Below are 18,725 nucleotides of genomic sequence, written 5' to 3'. Positions count from 1 at the left end.
CCTTGTGACCTTACAGTATAATTCGGCACTAAAAGCAACACTTGACAAAGCTGCCCCCTCCACTGTTGGCCGTACATCAATCACTCGTCGACAACCATGGCACACCAAAAAGACCAGATATCTTTGAAAATGTTCACAGGTTGCTGATCACTTGAAAAATAAAATTGACACCATTAGAAAATATATCTACACCTTACACCCCTCAAAGACAGCACTCCTACCCACTCCTTCTATTAACAAAACTCTATGCTACATCCCTCCTGTAACAGAGGAAGAAGTCTCTGTACTCCTATCTTTGGCTCATCTCACAACCTGCCCACGACCCTATTCCTTCACGACTTCTTCCCTCTCTCTCTGCTTCACTAATCCCTACCTTAACACATCTCTTTAACCAATCTCTCACCGCTGGCACATTTCCTGAAACATTCAAGCATGTGTCAATCATACCAATCCTTTTGCTTCAAAATTATTGTAATGACTGGCCTATAAATCGGCTAATTTTACACAACTAACTCCATACTTGATCCACTACAATCTGGTTTCTGCCGTAAACAATCAACAGAAACTGCTATTACTAATGTAACAAATGACCTGTTATCAGCTAAAGCAAAGGGCCACAACACTAATTCTTCTTGACCTGTCCGCTGCTTTTGACACAGTTGACCATCCTCTTCTCCTAAAATTCTGAGACACAACCCTCTCCTGGTTTGCCTCATCTCTCAAACCACTCGTTTTCAGTTTTCTTTAACAACATATCTTCTGATCCTGTGCCTCTCTCAGTTAGAGTACAGCAAGGCTCTGTCTTGGGTCCCTTGCTTTTCTCTCTCTATACATCCTCCCTTGGAAAACTTATAGCCTTCTTTGGCTTCCAGTACCACTTACATGCTGATGATACCCATATATATTTCCTCTCCTGATATCTCTCCCTCTTTACTCAACCAGATTTCCAACTTCCTCTGTGCAATTTCCTCTTGGATGTCTTCATACTACCTCCAACTCAATCTGTCCAAAACGGAGCTGCTTCTTATTCTCCCCTCTTCGAGACATCCAACACCTGACATTTCTCTGATGGTCGGAGACTCTATTCTCAATGCCTCACCCCAGGTCCGCTGTCTTGGGGTCACACTTGACTCAGAACTCACATTCAACCCACATATACAAGCGCTTACCAAATCCTGCCGTGCACACCTACGCAACATTTCCAGAATTCGTCCCTTCCTTACACTACAAAAATACTAATTAATTCCCTCATTTTGTAACGCATTGATTATTGCAATCTACTTCTAAATGGCCTTCCAAAACACTGCCTCTCCTCCCTCCAATCTATTATGAATGCATCAGTTAGACTCATCCACCCAAGTCGCCGATCTGCATCAGCCGCTCCGCTCTGCCAGTCTCTACACTGGCTCCCCATATACTCCAGAATACAATTTAAAGTATTAACCCTAACTTACAAAGAACTCAACAGTCTAACTCCCAACTATATTTCCTCTCTCATCTCCACATATTCCCCACCCCATCCTCTTCAATCAACCTCTGACCTACTTCTCTCCACTCCTGTTATCGCTACGTCCCACTCCCGTCTCCAGGACTTCTCACGCGCTGCTCCTGTCCTCTGGATCTCTCTACCCTGCTCCATAAGACTGTCTCCAACCTTATATAGCTTCAGACGCTCCATGAAAACCCACCTATTCAGAGAGGCTTTACCATCTCTCATCATAACCAAAATAAATTATGAACTGCCTGACTCACTGCTGCAACTGCAATCCATGTGACAAGCTGCCCCAAACTTTATGCCTCTGCACCCTCAACCTGTAGACTGTGAGCTCTCCGGAGCAGGGCCCTCTTCCTCCTGTACTAGATTTGTTTAGTTTGTTCTGTTTTGTATTTAATCACAAATCCTTGTCATTTAATACTCCTATCTTTGTACCCAGCACTATGGAATTTAAAAATGAATGCTAATAATAAAAATACTGCATTTATTGGTCCTTTAAATATTTCTGCTTCACTCGCCTATTCCAGTGTTTCTCAATTCCAGTTTTCAAGTACCCCTAACAGGCCAGATCTTCACGATATCTGTACTTGAGTACAGGTGAAATAATCAGCGGATCCGTAACCATGGTTACTAACCTGCTCTCACACATCAGCTGATTATTTCACCTGTGCTCTACTAAGATATCATGAAAATATTGGCTATTAAGGGTACTTGATGACTGGATTTGAAAAATACTGCCCTATTCTATGTAGCAGAGATCTCTTTTACAATGATGTGTGTCAATGACTGATCCTGGTATCAGTATCCCATATTTTCTTGCATTTTTTTATGCCTGTTATGTTTTATAATTCAGTAGAGATCGCTTTTAAAATATAATCTTTACCTACCATTTATTAAGCAAGCAATATAATTTTGCAATTCTAAACAGAATGGAGACCCTAATATCTACAGTTTTTTGCAGTATTATCTTGATACTGTTATTATCAAGTACTGAAGATGTATTCATTTATTATATTACAGATGTCTCTGCATACATACTATATTAGTGTAACTATAACTTCCTTTTTTAATTCAGTAATATAAACAACAGATTTGTATCCAACAAAGCAATAACTTATGACTCCAAAAAACTACAGTAACACCACTTTAATATTTAATTAGTTTATTTCTTCTCAATATAATTTATTTAATTATTAATTTTATATTATGCTATTTAAAAGACTGTAATAAAAAAGTACCAGAAGAATATATGTAGATCACATGTTTCATCACATAGTGACATTATTTATTAAATATAAATAAAGTTAAAGTGGAAAAAAACAGTATTCATTTTACTTTCATATTTGTAAAAGGATCAGTCCATACAAAAGTGTTTTGTTTTTTATGAGTCCTTTGCAATGAGTTGCATAGTTTTGCTAACCAAATCATTAAAAAGAAAAGTATTATACAAAGCATTTAATTATGTAAACAGTTAGAGGGTCCTCTGTTTGATCTTTCTCTCCAAGAAAACATAAAAGACAAAAATACATTTGAATTAGAAATTTATACAAATCAAGTATGTCCACTCTGTTTTCTGGTTTTTTTTTCTATATCATGAAAGCAGCAGCCATTCAATCATCCTTTATGTGTAGTTTGTCACCATGGAATGCAGGGATCAGGACAGTCCCGCAGATATGCTTCTAGTTTGGCATCAGAAACAGCCATCAGGGCTGTGTATGTTGTCAGCTAAACAAAAAACAAACAATCTTTTAAATTAAAACATAGGTAGTGTCTCAGTTTAGAGAACTTTATTGAATGGCAGCTGGTGATACTGAGCTAATATTTGTGTTAGAATAAGGTGTAAATAATACAATATAAAACACAATGGATTGTTACCTTATTGAGGACAGGTTTGGTTGAAAGCACATCATAAATTGTAGCAAATGAAATGTTCTAAAAAAAATAAATTAGATATTTCTTTTTAGTTTTTGCAAATTTGCAATGCAACACTCTGGAGACAATGAGATAAGAAATAGTTAGGAGAAACTTACCCTAAGTTTAATAAACAAACTGCTATGTGCTGAGTGTTAAACCACATATCTTGAAAATAACTGCAATGCTTAAAAAGTTAGGGGGGAAAAGTTATCTGTCTGTCAAATGCTAAATAAAGGGTAGGTCTACTTCAACATAAGTTAATGAAAGAGCTTTAGTTCCAAATCAAATATTAAATTAGACTTTTATTTAGCATTATAGGTTTTCATTTGAACTAAATATACAGCAACGTTAAAAATAATCTGACTGTACACTAAAAAAATATATGATTTACAGTACTTAAAATAAAAATGAGTCACATTTGAAAAAAACAATAAAGTACATTTTAGGATAGCTGTGTGCACGTGCATAGATCATTTTCTTATATTTAACAAGCAATAATCATAATTTAGAGAACTGGAAAATGTAAAAACATTTATAAAAACAGAATTTATGTTTACCTGATAAATTACTTTCTCCAACGGTGTGTCCGGTCCACGGCGTCATCCTTACTTGTGGGATATTCTCTTCCCCAACAGGAAATGGCAAAGAGCCCAGCAAAGCTGGTCACATGATCCCTCCTAGGCTCCGCCTACCCCAGTCATTCGACCGACGTTAAGGAGGAATATTTGCATAGGAGAAACCATATGTTACCGTGGTGACTGTAGTTAAAGAAAATAAATTATCAGACCTGATTAAAAAAACCAGGGCGGGCCGTGGACCGGACACACCGTTGGAGAAAGTAATTTATCAGGTAAACATAAATTCTGTTTTCTCCAACATAGGTGTGTCCGGTCCACGGCGTCATCCTTACTTGTGGGAACCAATACCAAAGCTTTAGGACACGGATGAAGGGAGGGAGCAAATCAGGTCACCTAAATGGAAGGCACCACGGCTTGCAAAACCTTTTCTCCCAAAAATAGCCTCAGAAGAAGCAAAAGTATCAAATTTGTAAAATTTAGAAAAAGTGTGCAGTGAAGACCAAGTCGCTGCCTTACATATCTGATCAACAGAAGCCTCGTTCTTGAAGGCCCATGTGGAAGCCACAGCCCTAGTGGAGTGAGCTGTGATTCTTTCAGGAGGCTGCCGTCCGGCAGTCTCATAAGCCAATCGGATAATGCTTTTAATCCAGAAGGAGAGAGAGGAAGAAGTTGCTTTTTGACCTCTCCGTTTACCAGAATAAACAACAAACAAAGACAAAGTTTGTCTGAAATCCTTAGTAGCTGCTAAGTAAAATTTGAGAGCACGAACTACATCCAAGTTGTGCAACAAACGTTCCTTCTTTGAAACTGGATTAGGACACAAAGAAGGCACAACTATCTCCTGGTTAATGTTTTTGTTAGAAACAACTTTTGGAAGAAAACCAGGTTTAGTACGCAAAACCACCTTATCTGCATGGAACACCAGATAAGGAGAAGAACACTGCAGAGCAGATAATTCTGAAACTCTTCTAGCAGAAGAAATTGCAACCAAAAACAAAACTTTCCAAGATAATAACTTAATATCAACGGAATGTAAGGGTTCAAACGGAACCCCCTGAAGAACTGAAAGAACTAGGTTGAGACTCCAAGGAGGAGTCAAAATTTTGTAAACAGGCTTGATTCTAACCAGAGCCTGAACAAAGGCTAGAACATCTGGCACAGCTGCCAGCTTTTTGTGAAGTAACACAGACAAGGCAGAAATCTGTCCCATCAAGGAACTTGCAGATAATCCTTTTTCCAATCCTTCTCGAAGGAAGGATAGACTCTTAGGAATCTTAACCTTGTCCCAAGGGAATCCTGCAGATTCACACCAACAGATATACCAAATTATGTGGTAATATTTCTGGTTACAGGCTTTCAGGCCTGAACAAGAGTATTAATAACAGAATCTGAGAACCCTCGCTTTGATAAGATCAAGCGTTCAATCTCCAAGCAGTCAGCTGGAGTGGGTCGAACGGACCTAGAACAAGAAGGTCTCGTCTCAAAGGTAGCTTCCATGGTGGAGCCGATGACATATTCACCAGATCTGCATACCAAGTCCTGCGTGGCCACGCAGGAGCTATCAAAATCACCGACGCCCTCTCCTGATTGATCCTGGCTACCAGCCTGGGGATGAGAGGAAACGGCGGGAACACATAAGCTAGTTTGAAGGTCCAAGGTGCTACTAGTGCATCCACTAGAGCCGCCTTGGGATCCCTGGATCTGTACCCGTAGTAAGGAACTCTGAAGTTCTGACGAGAGGCCATCAGATCCATGTCTGGAATGCCCCACGGTTGAGTGACTTGGGCAAAGATTTCCGGATGGAGTTCCCACTCCCCCGGATGCAATGTCTGACGACTCAGAAAATCCGCTTCCCAATTTTCCACTCCTGGGATGTGGATAGCAGACAGGTGGCAGGAGTGAGACTCCGCCCATAGAATGATTTTGGTCACTTCTTCCATCGCTAGGGAACTCCTTGTTCCCCCCTGATGGTTGATGTATGAACTTGGCCCTCGCTAGCTGAGGCCAAGCTTTGAGAGCATTGAATATCGCTCTCAGCTCCAGAATATTTATCGGTAGAAGAGATTCTACCCGAGACCAAAGACCCTGAGCTTTCAGGGATCCCCAGACCGCGCCCCAGCCCATCAGACTGGCGTCGGTCGTGACAATGACCCACTCTGGTCTGCGGAAGGTCATCCCTTGTGACAGGTTGTCCAGGGACAGCCACCAACGGAATGAGTCTCTGGTCCTCTGATTTACTTGTATCTTCGGAGACAAGTCTGAATAGTCCCCATTCCACTGACTGAGCATGAACAGTTGTAATGGTCTTAGATGAATGCGCACAAAAGGAACTATGTCCATTGCCGCTACCATCAAACCTATCACTTCCATGCACTGCGCTATGGAAGGAAGAGGAACGGAATGAAGTATCCGACAAGAGTCTAGAAGTTTTGTTTTTCTGGCTTCTGTCAGAAAAATCCTCATTTCTAAGGAGTCTATTATAGTTCCCAAGAAGGGAACCCTCGTTGACGGAGATAGAGAACTCTTTTCCACGTTCACTTTCCATCCGTGAGATCTGAGAAAGGCCAGGACAATGTCCGTGTGAGCCTTTACTTGAGGAAGGGACGACGCTCGAATCAGAATGTCGTCCAAGTAAGGTACTACAGCAATGCCCCTTGGTCTTAGCACCGCCAGAAGGGACCCTAGTACCTATGAGAAAATCCTAGGAGCAGTGGCTAATCCGAAAGAAAACGCCACGAACTGGAAATGCTTGTCCAGGAATTCAAACCTTAGGAACCGATGATGTTCCTTGTGGATAGGAATATGTAGATAACAAAGCACAAAAAACGTTTTAAAATAAAACCGTTACTGTCACTTTAAATTTTAAACTAAACACACTTTATTACTGCAATTGCGAAAAAGTATGAAGGAATTGTTCAAAATTCACCAAAATTTCACCACAGTGTCTTAAAGCCTTAAAAGTATTGCACACCAAATTTGGAAGCTTTAACCCTTAAAATAACGGAACCGGAGCCGTTTTTATATTTAACCCCTTTACAGTCCCTGGAATCTGCTTTGCTGAGACCCAACCAAGCCCAAAGGGGAATACGATACCAAATGATGCCTTCAGAAAGACTTTTCTATGTATCAGAGCTCCACACACATGCAGCTGCATGCCATGCTGTCCTCAAAAACAAGTGCGCCATACCGGCGCGAAAATGAGGCTCTGACTATGATTAGGGAAAGCCCCTAAAGAATAAGGTGTCAAAAACAGTGCCTGCCGATATAATCATATCAAAATACCCAGAATAAATGATTCCTCAAGGCTAAATATGTGTTAATAATGAATCGATTTAGCCCAGAAAAAGTCTACAGTCTTAATAAGCCCTTGTGAAGCCCTTATTTACTATCTTAATAAACATGGCTTACCGGATCCCATAGGGAAAATGACAGCTTCCAGCATTACATCGTCTTGTTAGAATGTGTCATACCTCAAGCAGTAAGAGACTGCACACTGTTCCCCCAACTGAAGTTAATTGCACTCAACAGTCCTGTGTGGAACAGCCATGGATTTTAGTTACGGTGCTAAAATCATTTTCCTCATACAAACAGAAATCTTCATCTCTTTTCTGTTTCTGAGTAAATAGTACATACCAGCACTATTTTAAAATAACAAACTCTTGATTGAATAATAAAAACTACAGTTAAACACTAAAAAACTCTAAGCCATCTCCGTGGAGATGTTGCCTGTACAACGGCAAAGAGAATGACTGGGGTAGGCGGAGCCTAGGAGGGATCATGTGACCAGCTTTGCTGGGCTCTTTGCCATTTCCTGTTGGGGAAGAGAATATCCCACAAGTAAGGATGACGCCGTGGACCGGACACACCTATGTTGGAGAAAAAATCAAATAAAAAATAAATAAATCACATAATCAAGGACAGAAAAAAGTTGATATACAAAAATAACTTTAAATATATAGAAACTTTTGCTGTTAAATATCAATGATCCTATTTACTGGATCTACCTCCTGTGTGGTTTTATTCATGCACTTCATTCCTGGTGCCCTCCGATTATCAATGAACAAAGGTTCCTTCCAGTGGTCATAGTTGGTTTCCAGAACATACCATCTTCCTTGCTTAATATCCAGCCTTTAAAGAACAGGGTCACATTAGAGATCTACATTTCAAACAAACAAAACGTTTTGCAAAGTAAATAAGTAAATACGCACTCCCAAATATCAAGGCAGGATTCTCTAGAGCGAGTGATCACACAAGCTTCTCCAGATTTGTTACCACCAAGTATAAAATACGCAGGAGCAAGCATTTTTGTCTTAGAGAGAAGGGTTTTAGCTTCATCATAACTGCAAAACGTAAGTAAAAAAAAAAAATTAGATTATATAAAAATGTAGACATCTCTAAAATTACCATGTTCAAACATATGCATTTAGTCATTCCAACAGGAAGATGGAAGAAAGAGAAAAGAGAGAAGAGGGGAAAAAAAAAAAAAAAAGAAGAAGAAGAAAGAAAAAATCATCAAATTCTGGTTGAATGAAAAGATCACAGTTCTATTTGGATGGAAGTAAAAGCTGTTTCCTATGTATGCTACGTGCACTAGCATTTTAAACACAGCACTTGCTCAGAGAGCCTAAGGAGCTTGAATTATCTGGTAGTGACTCATTTGCATCTCAGATGACATGATACAAGTCCCCACTGGCTCTCTAAAGCAGCTGCATATTTAACCCCTTTTAACCCCTAAACTGCTAACCCCCCACATCGCAATAAACCTAATTAACCTATTAACTCCTATACCGTCAACCCCCCACAACGCAAATAACTAATTTAATTACTAAGCCCCCTAACCTAACACCCCCTAAATTAACCCCAATTACTACTAAATTATAATTAAAATAAAAATACAAAAAATTAATCTAACATTACAAAAAATAAAAAAGTTTAACATTGCAGAAAAAAATAAACATAATAATCAAAAATAAAAAAACATAAATTATGCTTACCTGATAATTTCATTTCGAGGGGAGGAGAGTCCATGGTTTCATTCATTACTGTTGGGAATTAAGAACCTGGCCACCAGGAGGAGGCAAAGAAACCCCAGCCAAAGGCTTAAATACCTCCCCCACCCCCCTGTCATTCTGCCGAGGGAACAAGGAACAGTAGGAGAAATATCAGGGTATAAATGGTGCCAGAAGATAAATTAAATTTAGGTCCGCTAATCGGAGATACGGGCGGAAGCCGTGGACTTTCCTCCCCTCGATGGAAATTAAATTATCAGGTAAGCATAATTTATGTTTTCCATCTAAAGGGGAGGAGAGTCCACGGCTTCATTCATTACTTTTGGAACATATATCCAAGCTCTAGAGGACACTGAATGAAACCGGGAGGGTAAAAGGCAGACCCTAATTTGAGAGCACCACAGTCTGCAAAACCTTTCTCCCAAAAATGGCTTCCGCAGAAGCAAAAACGTAAATTTTGTAAAACTTTGTAAAAGTGTGTAAGGAGGACCAGGTAGCAGCCTTACAAATTTGCTCCATAGAGGCCTCATTTTTGAAGGCCCAAGAAGAAGCCACAGCTCTAGTTGAATGAGCCGTGATCCTCTGAGGAGGCTTATGTCCCACTGTCTCATAGGCAAAGCAAATCAAGCTCCTCAACCAAAAGGATTATATATATATCTTCCATGTGTGTCTGCACTCACAATGCAATAGGGACATCAACCAGGGTGCCAAGTCAGGTATATCAATAATCCATTATAGAAGAGGACTGCACTCACTGGATTTGGTATATAAAATAAAAAATTTTATTAAGGTGACGTTTCGGGGTACGAAGACCCCTTCCTCAGACCAGGCAACAGTGCAAATGAACAGTGTGCAACATAAAGCAACATAGCCCCTCCCATCAAACAATTAGTGAAATTGCGCCAAAACCTATGTAACCATGACAACAGGTGAATCACCTAATTAACATTATTCCTACCTTTACTAATGTGATAGTTAAAAACAGTATAATTGTGCAAACCATATAAGTGTATCTTAAAATTATTCTCAAACAATAAATGACATGACATATGAGTAGCACCTAAAACACTCAAGGTGCACACAAAGAAATAAAATGTCCCCCTACAATGTGATGTGTGACCTACTGAAATAGCTACCACAAAGAAACAACATCGATAAAGGCAGTCTATAGGAAACAGCGCTCAATAAAAGATAGTTGCAGGACCTAGGCAGTATATCAGCATTTAAACATTAGTGTATCAGTATCTCTCAGTAAAACATACTTCTCAGTAAACAAAGGACAAGTAGAGAACAAGGACAAGTAGAGTAAAAGGGCTCAATAAAAGATAGTTGCAGGACCTAGGCAGTATATCAGCATTTAAACATTAGTGCATCAGTATCTCTCAGTAAAACATACTTCTCAGTAAACAAAGGACAAGTAGAGAACAAGGACAAGTAGAGTAAAAGGGCTCAATAAAAGATAGTTGCAGGACCTAGGCAGTATATCAGCATTTAAACATTAGTGCATCAGTATCTCTCAGTAAAAACATACTTCTCAGTAAACAAAGGACAAGTAGAGAACAAGGACAAGTAGAGAAAAAGGGCTCAATAAAAGATAGTTGCAGGACCTAGGCGCTACGACGGGGGGGGGGGCGCTAATCGGGATAGAATACTCTTGCAGAGGGAGACCAAGTGGATACACAGACTTGACACCCTATACCCGAGGGGACTTAATATGTCCAATGACTGGCACTGTTTCCTATAATATCTGTGTAACCAGCAATGGTCCTTCCTCGGACTGTGCATGATACCTTACCCTATATGGCAAGGTTTCCTGATTTAGGCAAGAACATACATTGGCCATATCATCAATATCTGTTTGCATAGTGATAGGATGTTTTACTTTTACTTCCAAAATTTGCCCACTGACTATGCATATGCTTTATTGATTTATCTGGATACCATGGCTCGCTGTTAATATAACCCTGATTTTATCTTTTGCATATAACCACACTTGATTGCCAATTGTAACAGGGGATCTATGATTGTAACACTGAGATCCCACTGTAAGAGTAACATGTTGCTCAGACACAAGACTCTGGCATATGTTTTACCAGTATAGGATTTTTGGTTGTTTATTTTGTATCATGATTAGCTCTAGCACCAACATTCTGGTAGACTATGCTCTCTTTAAGTACATTTACTAACCCTATACTATACCTATACTGTTTCGTACACATATGGCTCTCTGGATAGATATGGTACTCATAACATACATTAGAACATTTTGGGCAGACTAAGGCTCTCAGATCCATACAACTATCTGCAAGTCTAACGGCTTCTCTTAGCCTTTTTGGGATATGATAGAAGTATACAAGCAATATAGACGCATGTTATGTTGTTGTTTTTGTGATATATACTCAGATGTTTAGACAATTCGCCCCTTTCCTACAAGTGTAGGTATGAATCATTTGTTGGCTTGCCCCAGCAGTTGCGGCTAACATCGGTTAGCTGTCATCTATGTTTTCTGACTGCTTGATACACACCCCCCTGATGATGTCAGACGGCTATGCAAATTAGCCATGCTCGCTGACACCGTTGACACAGACGCGGGACTGTGTTGATCCGCGCCTGTTTTTGAAACTTCTAACTGATATATCTTGTCTCCAGCTCCCTCTCTGCAACACGCTGCAACCACTTTGACAGTATCTATCACATCTCATGCCAAGTAAGTTACCTGAACTAGAGACAGTGCTGGCTGGTAGAGATATATATATTTTTTCCCCTTTGAGATATAAATAGCGATCTTACGTTGCTGACTCTTTGTATGTATTGCAATCACACTGCTTTGAAATTATCTATATTACCCCTTAGGCTCAGTAGTCGGTGATGGTGTGATGACACCCTCTTTCTCTCTAAGATTAGTCTATGGATGCTATACGATATACCTACTGATGTTCAACAATTGACACACACATCTACATGCTTGCCTAAATCTTGACATACGTGTTTTTCTGGCTATGAGCCCTTTTTCTCTACTTGTCCTTTGTTTACTGAGAAGTATGTTTTACTGAGATACTGATGCACTAATGTTTAAATGCTGATATACTGCCTAGGTCCTGCAACTATCTTTTATTGAGCCCTTTTTCTCTACTTGTCCTTTTTCTCTACTTGTCCTTTGTTTACTGAGAAGTATGTTTTACTGAGAGATACTGATGCACTAATGTTTAAATGCTGATATACTGCCTAGGTCCTGCAACTATCTTTTATTGAGCCCTTTTACTCTACTTGTCCTTGTTCTCTACTTGTCCTTTGTTTACTGAGAAGTATGTTTTACTGAGAGATACTGATACACTAATGTTTAAATGCTGATATACTGCCTAGGTCCTGCAACTATCTTTTATTGAGCGCCGTTTCCTATAGACTGCCTTTATCGATGTTGTTTCTTTGTGGTAGCTATTTCAGTAGGTCACACATCACATTGTAGGGGGACATTTTATTTCTTTGTGTGCACCTTGAGTGTTTTAGGTGCTACTCATATGTCATGTCATTTATTGTTTGAGAATAATTTTAAGATACACTTATATGGTTTGCACAATTATACTGTTTTTAACTATCACATTAGTAAAGGTAGGAATAATGTTAATTAGGTGATTCACCTGTTGTCATGGTTACATAGGTTTTGGCGCAATTTCACTAATTGTTTGATGGGAGGGGCTATGTTGCTTTATATTGCACACTGTTCATTTGCACTGTTGCCTGGTCTGAGGAAGGGGTCTGCGTACCCCGAAACGTCACCTTAATAAAAAAAATTATTTTATATACCAAATCCAGTGAGTGCAGTCCTCTTCTATAATGGATTATATATATATATATATATATATATATATATATATATATATATATATATATATACTGTATAAACCTAGCGCCTGTAACAGGCGTATCCTAAAGGCTCCGGATGTGTTGACTCCTAGCCGTCAACTAAGAATCTAGAATAAATGTATAAATGTAAATATGTCCAGAGCGCCTAACCTGGCGGGGGCTAGGATACAATATAAACTGTATTCGAGATGTGTCTTAAAGATGTAGTATATTTATTGCATATCACTTAAACTCATATACATAGAAATTAAGAAATGCTTTAAAATTACTTAAAACAGTATAAAACAGTGTAAAAACAAAATTAAAATACAAACATGGATCCATGCATGTGTAACCAATTATAAACAATTGTAAACAGAAATGGCAAACAGTAAAAAAAACTTTACACAAGATCTAGGCCTTGGTAATACAATTTAAATGAAATGTAATGCTTCCTAATGGTTATTTCTCCAATATTGTTTGCCCTAAGGCTGGTGTAGCAGTGAACCACTTCCGTGGTCTCCGATATTTGCTTACTATACTACCATCTTGAAATATCTGATTTGTGGGTATAGCTTGTAGAGTTTAGCTGGAACAGTGTACTTGGTGTTGAAATTATAAATAGCAAAGTAGGTGAAACTTGCAAAGTGAGCTAACAAAGCTTCCAATTATATCCAAATGAATTCCAAACTAGTGGTTGTGTGTTAATAAAAAAAACTGCTGAAAAAATGAAAAATAGTGATACAAAATTAAAATAAAAATGAAATAAAAATGAAAAGTGCGTGGAAAAAAAAGTGTGGAAAAAGTGAAAATATGTGAAAAAAGGTGGCAGTGTTTAAAAAATCTAAAAATAAATTCCAAAATCTTTGTGATGCAGTCTACAGAGCTGCTGTTGCAACCTCAATTAAATATCCAAGTTCCTTGGAGACTGTGCTGCTCCTTAGTGGATCCCTCTGTGAAAGATGGTAAAAATAGTGTAGTCCGTTTGAGTACAAATATGAATTCAGGAATAATGCTTACCAGATAATCGGTCAACGCGTTTCAGCCTCTCATAGGCCTTTCTCAAGACTGAATAACTATATGTCCTGGTGGCCTTATATACAGACTTCTCTTAATCCCAATTACTTTGAGTTAGGGGGTCAGAGGTTAACAAAATAGTAAAATAAATGTGTAACGTACTTATAACACATTTATTTTACTATTTATTTTACAATTTGCGCTTCCCTGAATACACCACAAAAAGAGATGTAGACTGTCTGAAATCCTTCGTAGCCTGAAGATAAAACTTCATAATCTGGATGTGGTTCGTGCTCTGAAGTAACCTCTCCTTAGAGGAAGACGTGTTAAGGACACAAAGAAGGAACTACTATTTCCGGATTGATGTTACGGTTAGAAACCACATTGGGAAGAAACCCCAAACCAGTGTGAAGGACAGCCTTATCCGCATAAAAAAAACAGATAAGGCGGCTCACATTGCAAGGCAGCCAGCTCAGATACTCTGCATGCCAACGCAATGGCCAACAGGAAGAGAACCTTCCAGGACAAAATCTTAATGTCAGTGGAATGCATAGGCTCAAACGGAACCCTCTGCAAAACCTTAAGGACCAAATTTAAGCTCCATGGGGGAGCAGACTGTCTAAAGACAGGCCTGATTCTAGACAGAGCCTGAACAAAGGATTAAATGTGAGGGAGCTCAGCGAGTCCCCTATGCAACAAGGCTGACAATGCCGAAATCTGTCCCTTTAAGGAACTAGTGGCAAGACCATTCTCCAAACCATCTTGAAGGACAGAATCCTGGATACCTTCATCTTATGCCAAGGATATCCATGCTTCTCACACCAGGACAAGCAAGTCCTCCACACCTTATGGTAGATGCGACGAGTGACTGGCTTCCTTGCCTGAATGAGAGTATCAATCACACTTTCCGAAAAGCCTCTCTTGGCCAAGACTAAGTGTTCAATCTCCACGCAGTCCGCCTCAGAGAATCGAGATTTTGATGTTGAAAGGGTCCCTGTTCCAGCAGATCCCTGGGTAACCTCCACGGCGGAGAGGATGACATCCCCACCAGATCCGTAAACCACGTCCTCCGCGGCCACGATGGAGCAATCAGAATGGCCGAAGCTCCCTCCTGTTTGATGTGTGCTACTACACGGAGGTAGAAGTGGTAACGGTGGAAAAATGTAAGCTTGGTTGAACCCCCAAGGCACTGCTAAGGCTCTGCCTGGGGATCACTGGACCTCGACCTGTATCAGGTAGCTTGCAATTGAGTCTGGATGCCATGAGGTCTATCTCCGGCGTTCCCCACCTGAGACAAATCTCTGCAAACACTTCGGGGTGAAGAGACCATTCCCCCGGATGGAAGGATTTCCTGCTGAGAAAGTCTGCTTCCCGGTTGTCCACACCTGGAATGTGAATCGCTGAGAGTGAGCAGTTGTGGGACTCTGCCCACTCCAAGATCCGAGACAGCTCCCTAGCTAGGGAGCTCCTCGTACCCCCCTGATGGTTGATGTAAGCCACCGAGGTAATGTTGTCGGTCTGGAATCTGATAAAGCTGAACGACCCCAGAAGAGGCCATGCCTTCAGAGCATTGTAGATTGCTCGGAGATCCAGAATATTTATCAGAAGGATAGACTCCTCCAGGGACCATTTTCCTTGTGTCATCCTGGCACCCCAAACATCTCCCCATCCTGCCAGACTCGCGTCCGTGGTCACAATCTCCCAGGACGGTCTCAAGAAAGATGTCCCCATGGACAGTTTGCTGGAGACCATGAGTCCGATCACCTCCATACACTGAGCCACCGAGGGGCTTGAGGAGGACTGAAGGGCAAGAAAAGAGGACGCAATATTCCTGTGTTGACAGTCTGTATGAATAATTTTCATGGACATAGAGTCTATTATCGTACCCTGGAACTCCACCCTGTTGCTGGGAATCAGGGAACTCTTTCCCGAGTTGATCTTCCAACCGTGAGATTGGAGCAAAAGAAGAAAAGCCCTTGAATGGTCCTCTGCGATACTGAGCGACGGCGCCTGGACTAGAATGTCGTCCAGATAGCGCGCCACAGCAATGCCTCTGGCCACCGCAAGTAGCGCCCCCAGAACCTTTGTGAAGACTCTCGGGCCGTCTCCTGTGATGAAAGGCAAAGAATGACTGGGGATGAGGGAGGTATTTGTGCCTTTGGCTGGGGTGTCTTTGCCTCCTCCTGGTGGCCAGGTTCTTAATTCCCAACAGTAATGAATGAAGCCGTGGACTCTCCTTCCCTTTTGATGGAAATTAAACCTAATCCCTATGAAAATAACCCCCCCAAAATAAAAACACCCCCTAATCTAAACTACCAGTAGCCCTTAAAAGGGCCTTTTGTAGGGCATTGCCCTAAGTAAAACAGCTCTTTTACGTTTAAAAAACGTCCCCCCTAACAGTAAACACCCCACACTCACCAAACCCCCCAAAATAAAAAAAATGAAACTACCCATTGCCCCTAAAGGGGCATTTGTATGGGCATTGCACTCAAAAGGGCATTCAGCTCTTTTACTGACCTTTAATGGGCTTGTAAAAGACCTGAATGCCCTTTTAATTAAAACAAAAAATAGGTACTCACCGTTCCTGAAGTCTGGCGGAGAAGGTCTTCTTCCAGGCAGTTCCATCATCTTCTATCTTCATTCAAAGCGAATGCGGTGCGGAGCAGAAGTGCGGAGCAGGCTTCCCCGATGCACAGATCCTCAGCGGCGGTTCTTAGCGGCAGTCTTCAGAGGCGATGGTCCAAAGTGGCGTGGAGGCTCCACTTCATCCGATCATCCGCCGCACACTAAAGATTTAATGCAAGGTACCCCATATTTATTGGGGTACCTTGCATTCCTAATGGCTGAAATGTTGAAATCAGCCAATAAGATGAGAGCTACTGAAATCTTATTGGCTGATTTTAACAGTCAATAGGATTTCAGTAGCTCTAATCCTTGTATTCAATTTACAGTGTACGCCGGATACTGGACGTAGAGGAGCCTCTACGCCACTGAGGATCACCCCGCTGAGAACCGCCACTACGGATCCGCGCATCAGGGAAGACCGCTCTGCACCTACGCTCTGGATGAAGATAGAAGATGATGGAGCCGCCTGGAAGAAGACCTTCTCCGCCAGACTTCAGGATTTGGGGCTTAGTTTTAGGATTTTTTATTTTTGGGGTTTTTTATTTTTAAGATTAGGGATTTAATGGGTTGTAAAAGAGCTGAATGCCCTTTTAAGGGCAATGCCCATACAAATGCCCCTTTAGGTTTTTTTTGTGTAAATCGTATATATACACACACACACACATTATTATTATTCTTTATAAAGCGCCAACAGATTCCGCAGCGCTGTCAATGGGTAACAAAGATAAAAGGACAGTACCATATGAGACACCAGAGAAAATTTAGCAAACAAATACGGGGGGGAATTGGGAGCCCTGTTCCCGTGGGAACTTACAATCTTAATGGGTAGGAGGGTGAGAAACAGGAGGTGGGGACTGCAAAGATGGGAATGATGTTAGTGTGGAGTTAGATGAGGGCAACTATTAGGCAAGTGGAAATCATTAGTTACCGATTTGGTGATAGGCTTCCCTGAACAAGAAGGTCTTTAGGGAGCGTTTAAAGGAGGAGAGGTTGGGGTAAAGTCTGACAGCTCGAGGAAGTGCATTCCAGAGGGTTAGTGCCACACAAGAGAAGTCCTGTAGTCTAGCATGAGAGGAGGTGATGGTAGAAGAGGCAAGGAGTAGATCGTTGTTGGATCTTAAGGGACGGGCTGGAGTATATTTGTTGATGAGAGAGGACAGGTAGGGGGGGGCTGCATTGGTAAGGGCTTTGTAGGTCAGAGTGAGAATTTTGAATTTAATTCTGCTGTGAATGGGGAGCCAGTGAAGGGACTCACAGAGGGGTGCAGCGGATACAGAGCGTCGGGAGAGGTGAATTAGCCTAGCAGACGCATTTAGGATGGATTGAAGGGGGGAGAGAGGAAGGCCAGTTAGTAGGTTGTTACAGTAGTCAAGCCGGGAAATTACTAGGGAATGGATTAGCTGTTTAGTAGTTTCAGCACGAAACGAAAAGGATGAATTTTGGAGATATTGCGTAGGTGATTGCAACAGGATGAAGAGAGCGATTGGATGTGAGGTATGAAGGACAGATTGAAGTCAAGTGTAACTCCTAGGCAGCAAACTTGGTGTGATGGGGAGATAGTGGTGTCACCAACAGTGATAGTAAAGTTAGAAACTGGAGTAGAATTAGATGGGGGGGATTAGAAGAAGTTGTCTAGGACATGTTGATTTTTAGGTGGTGAGAGGCCATCCAGGAAGAAATGCCAGATAAGCAGTCACTGATGTGGGAAAGGACAGAAGGAGAGAGTGCAGGGGTGGATAGGTAGATCTGAGTATCATCAGCATATAGGTGATAGTTGAAGCCATAGCTACTGATAAGTTTACCCAGTGAGGAAGTATAAATAGAGAAGAGTAGAGGGCCTAGAACAGAGCCTTGAGGTACTCCAACAGACAGAGGCAATGGAGAGGAGTCGCCGCCAGCATATGAGACAGAAAAGGACCTATTAGAGAGATAAGAGTGAATCCAGGAGAGGGAAATGTCACAGAGCCCAAGGGAGCTGAGAGTCCGTAGGAGGAGGAGATGGTCAACAGTGCCAAAGGCAGCAGACAGGTCAAGTAAGATAAGTATAGAATAGTGGCCATTGTTTTTAGCAGAAAGAAGATAGTTAGTAATCTTGGTGAGGGCAGTCTCAGTAGAGTGTGGGGGACGGAAGCCAGATTGCAGGGGGTCAAGCAATGAGTTGGAGGATAGGAAGTGTGTTAGGCGATTTTTCCAGGACTTTAGAAGCTAGTGGAAGTAGTGATATGGGGCGGTAGTTTGCAGGAA

At 41.1% G+C, this 18,725-nt stretch overlaps 1 protein-coding gene across 3 annotated transcripts in view; it reads right to left on the bottom strand.

Annotated features, from left to right (window-relative positions):
* Nucleotides 1-2,640: 2,640 nt before the first annotated feature.
* Nucleotides 2,641-18,725, bottom strand: part of ASAH1 (N-acylsphingosine amidohydrolase 1) — a 171,053-nt gene continuing 154,968 nt past the window's right edge. For all 3 annotated transcript variants that reach the window (XM_053703906.1, XM_053703905.1, XM_053703904.1), the window contains exons 11-14: nt 8,196-8,327; nt 7,992-8,115; nt 3,371-3,427; nt 2,641-3,220 (exon numbers count right to left, since the gene is read on the bottom strand). In XM_053703906.1, coding sequence (XP_053559881.1) covers nt 3,131-3,220; nt 3,371-3,427; nt 7,992-8,115; nt 8,196-8,327 — 403 coding nt within the window. In that variant the 3' untranslated portion in view covers nt 2,641-3,130. The remainder of the gene's footprint in view (nt 3,221-3,370; nt 3,428-7,991; nt 8,116-8,195; nt 8,328-18,725) is intronic.

This window comes from Bombina bombina, chromosome 2, assembly GCF_027579735.1.
Source record: "Bombina bombina isolate aBomBom1 chromosome 2, aBomBom1.pri, whole genome shotgun sequence".
Lineage (NCBI taxonomy): Eukaryota > Metazoa > Chordata > Amphibia > Anura > Bombinatoridae > Bombina > Bombina bombina.
This window is presented reverse-complemented; position numbering and strand designations above follow the sequence as displayed.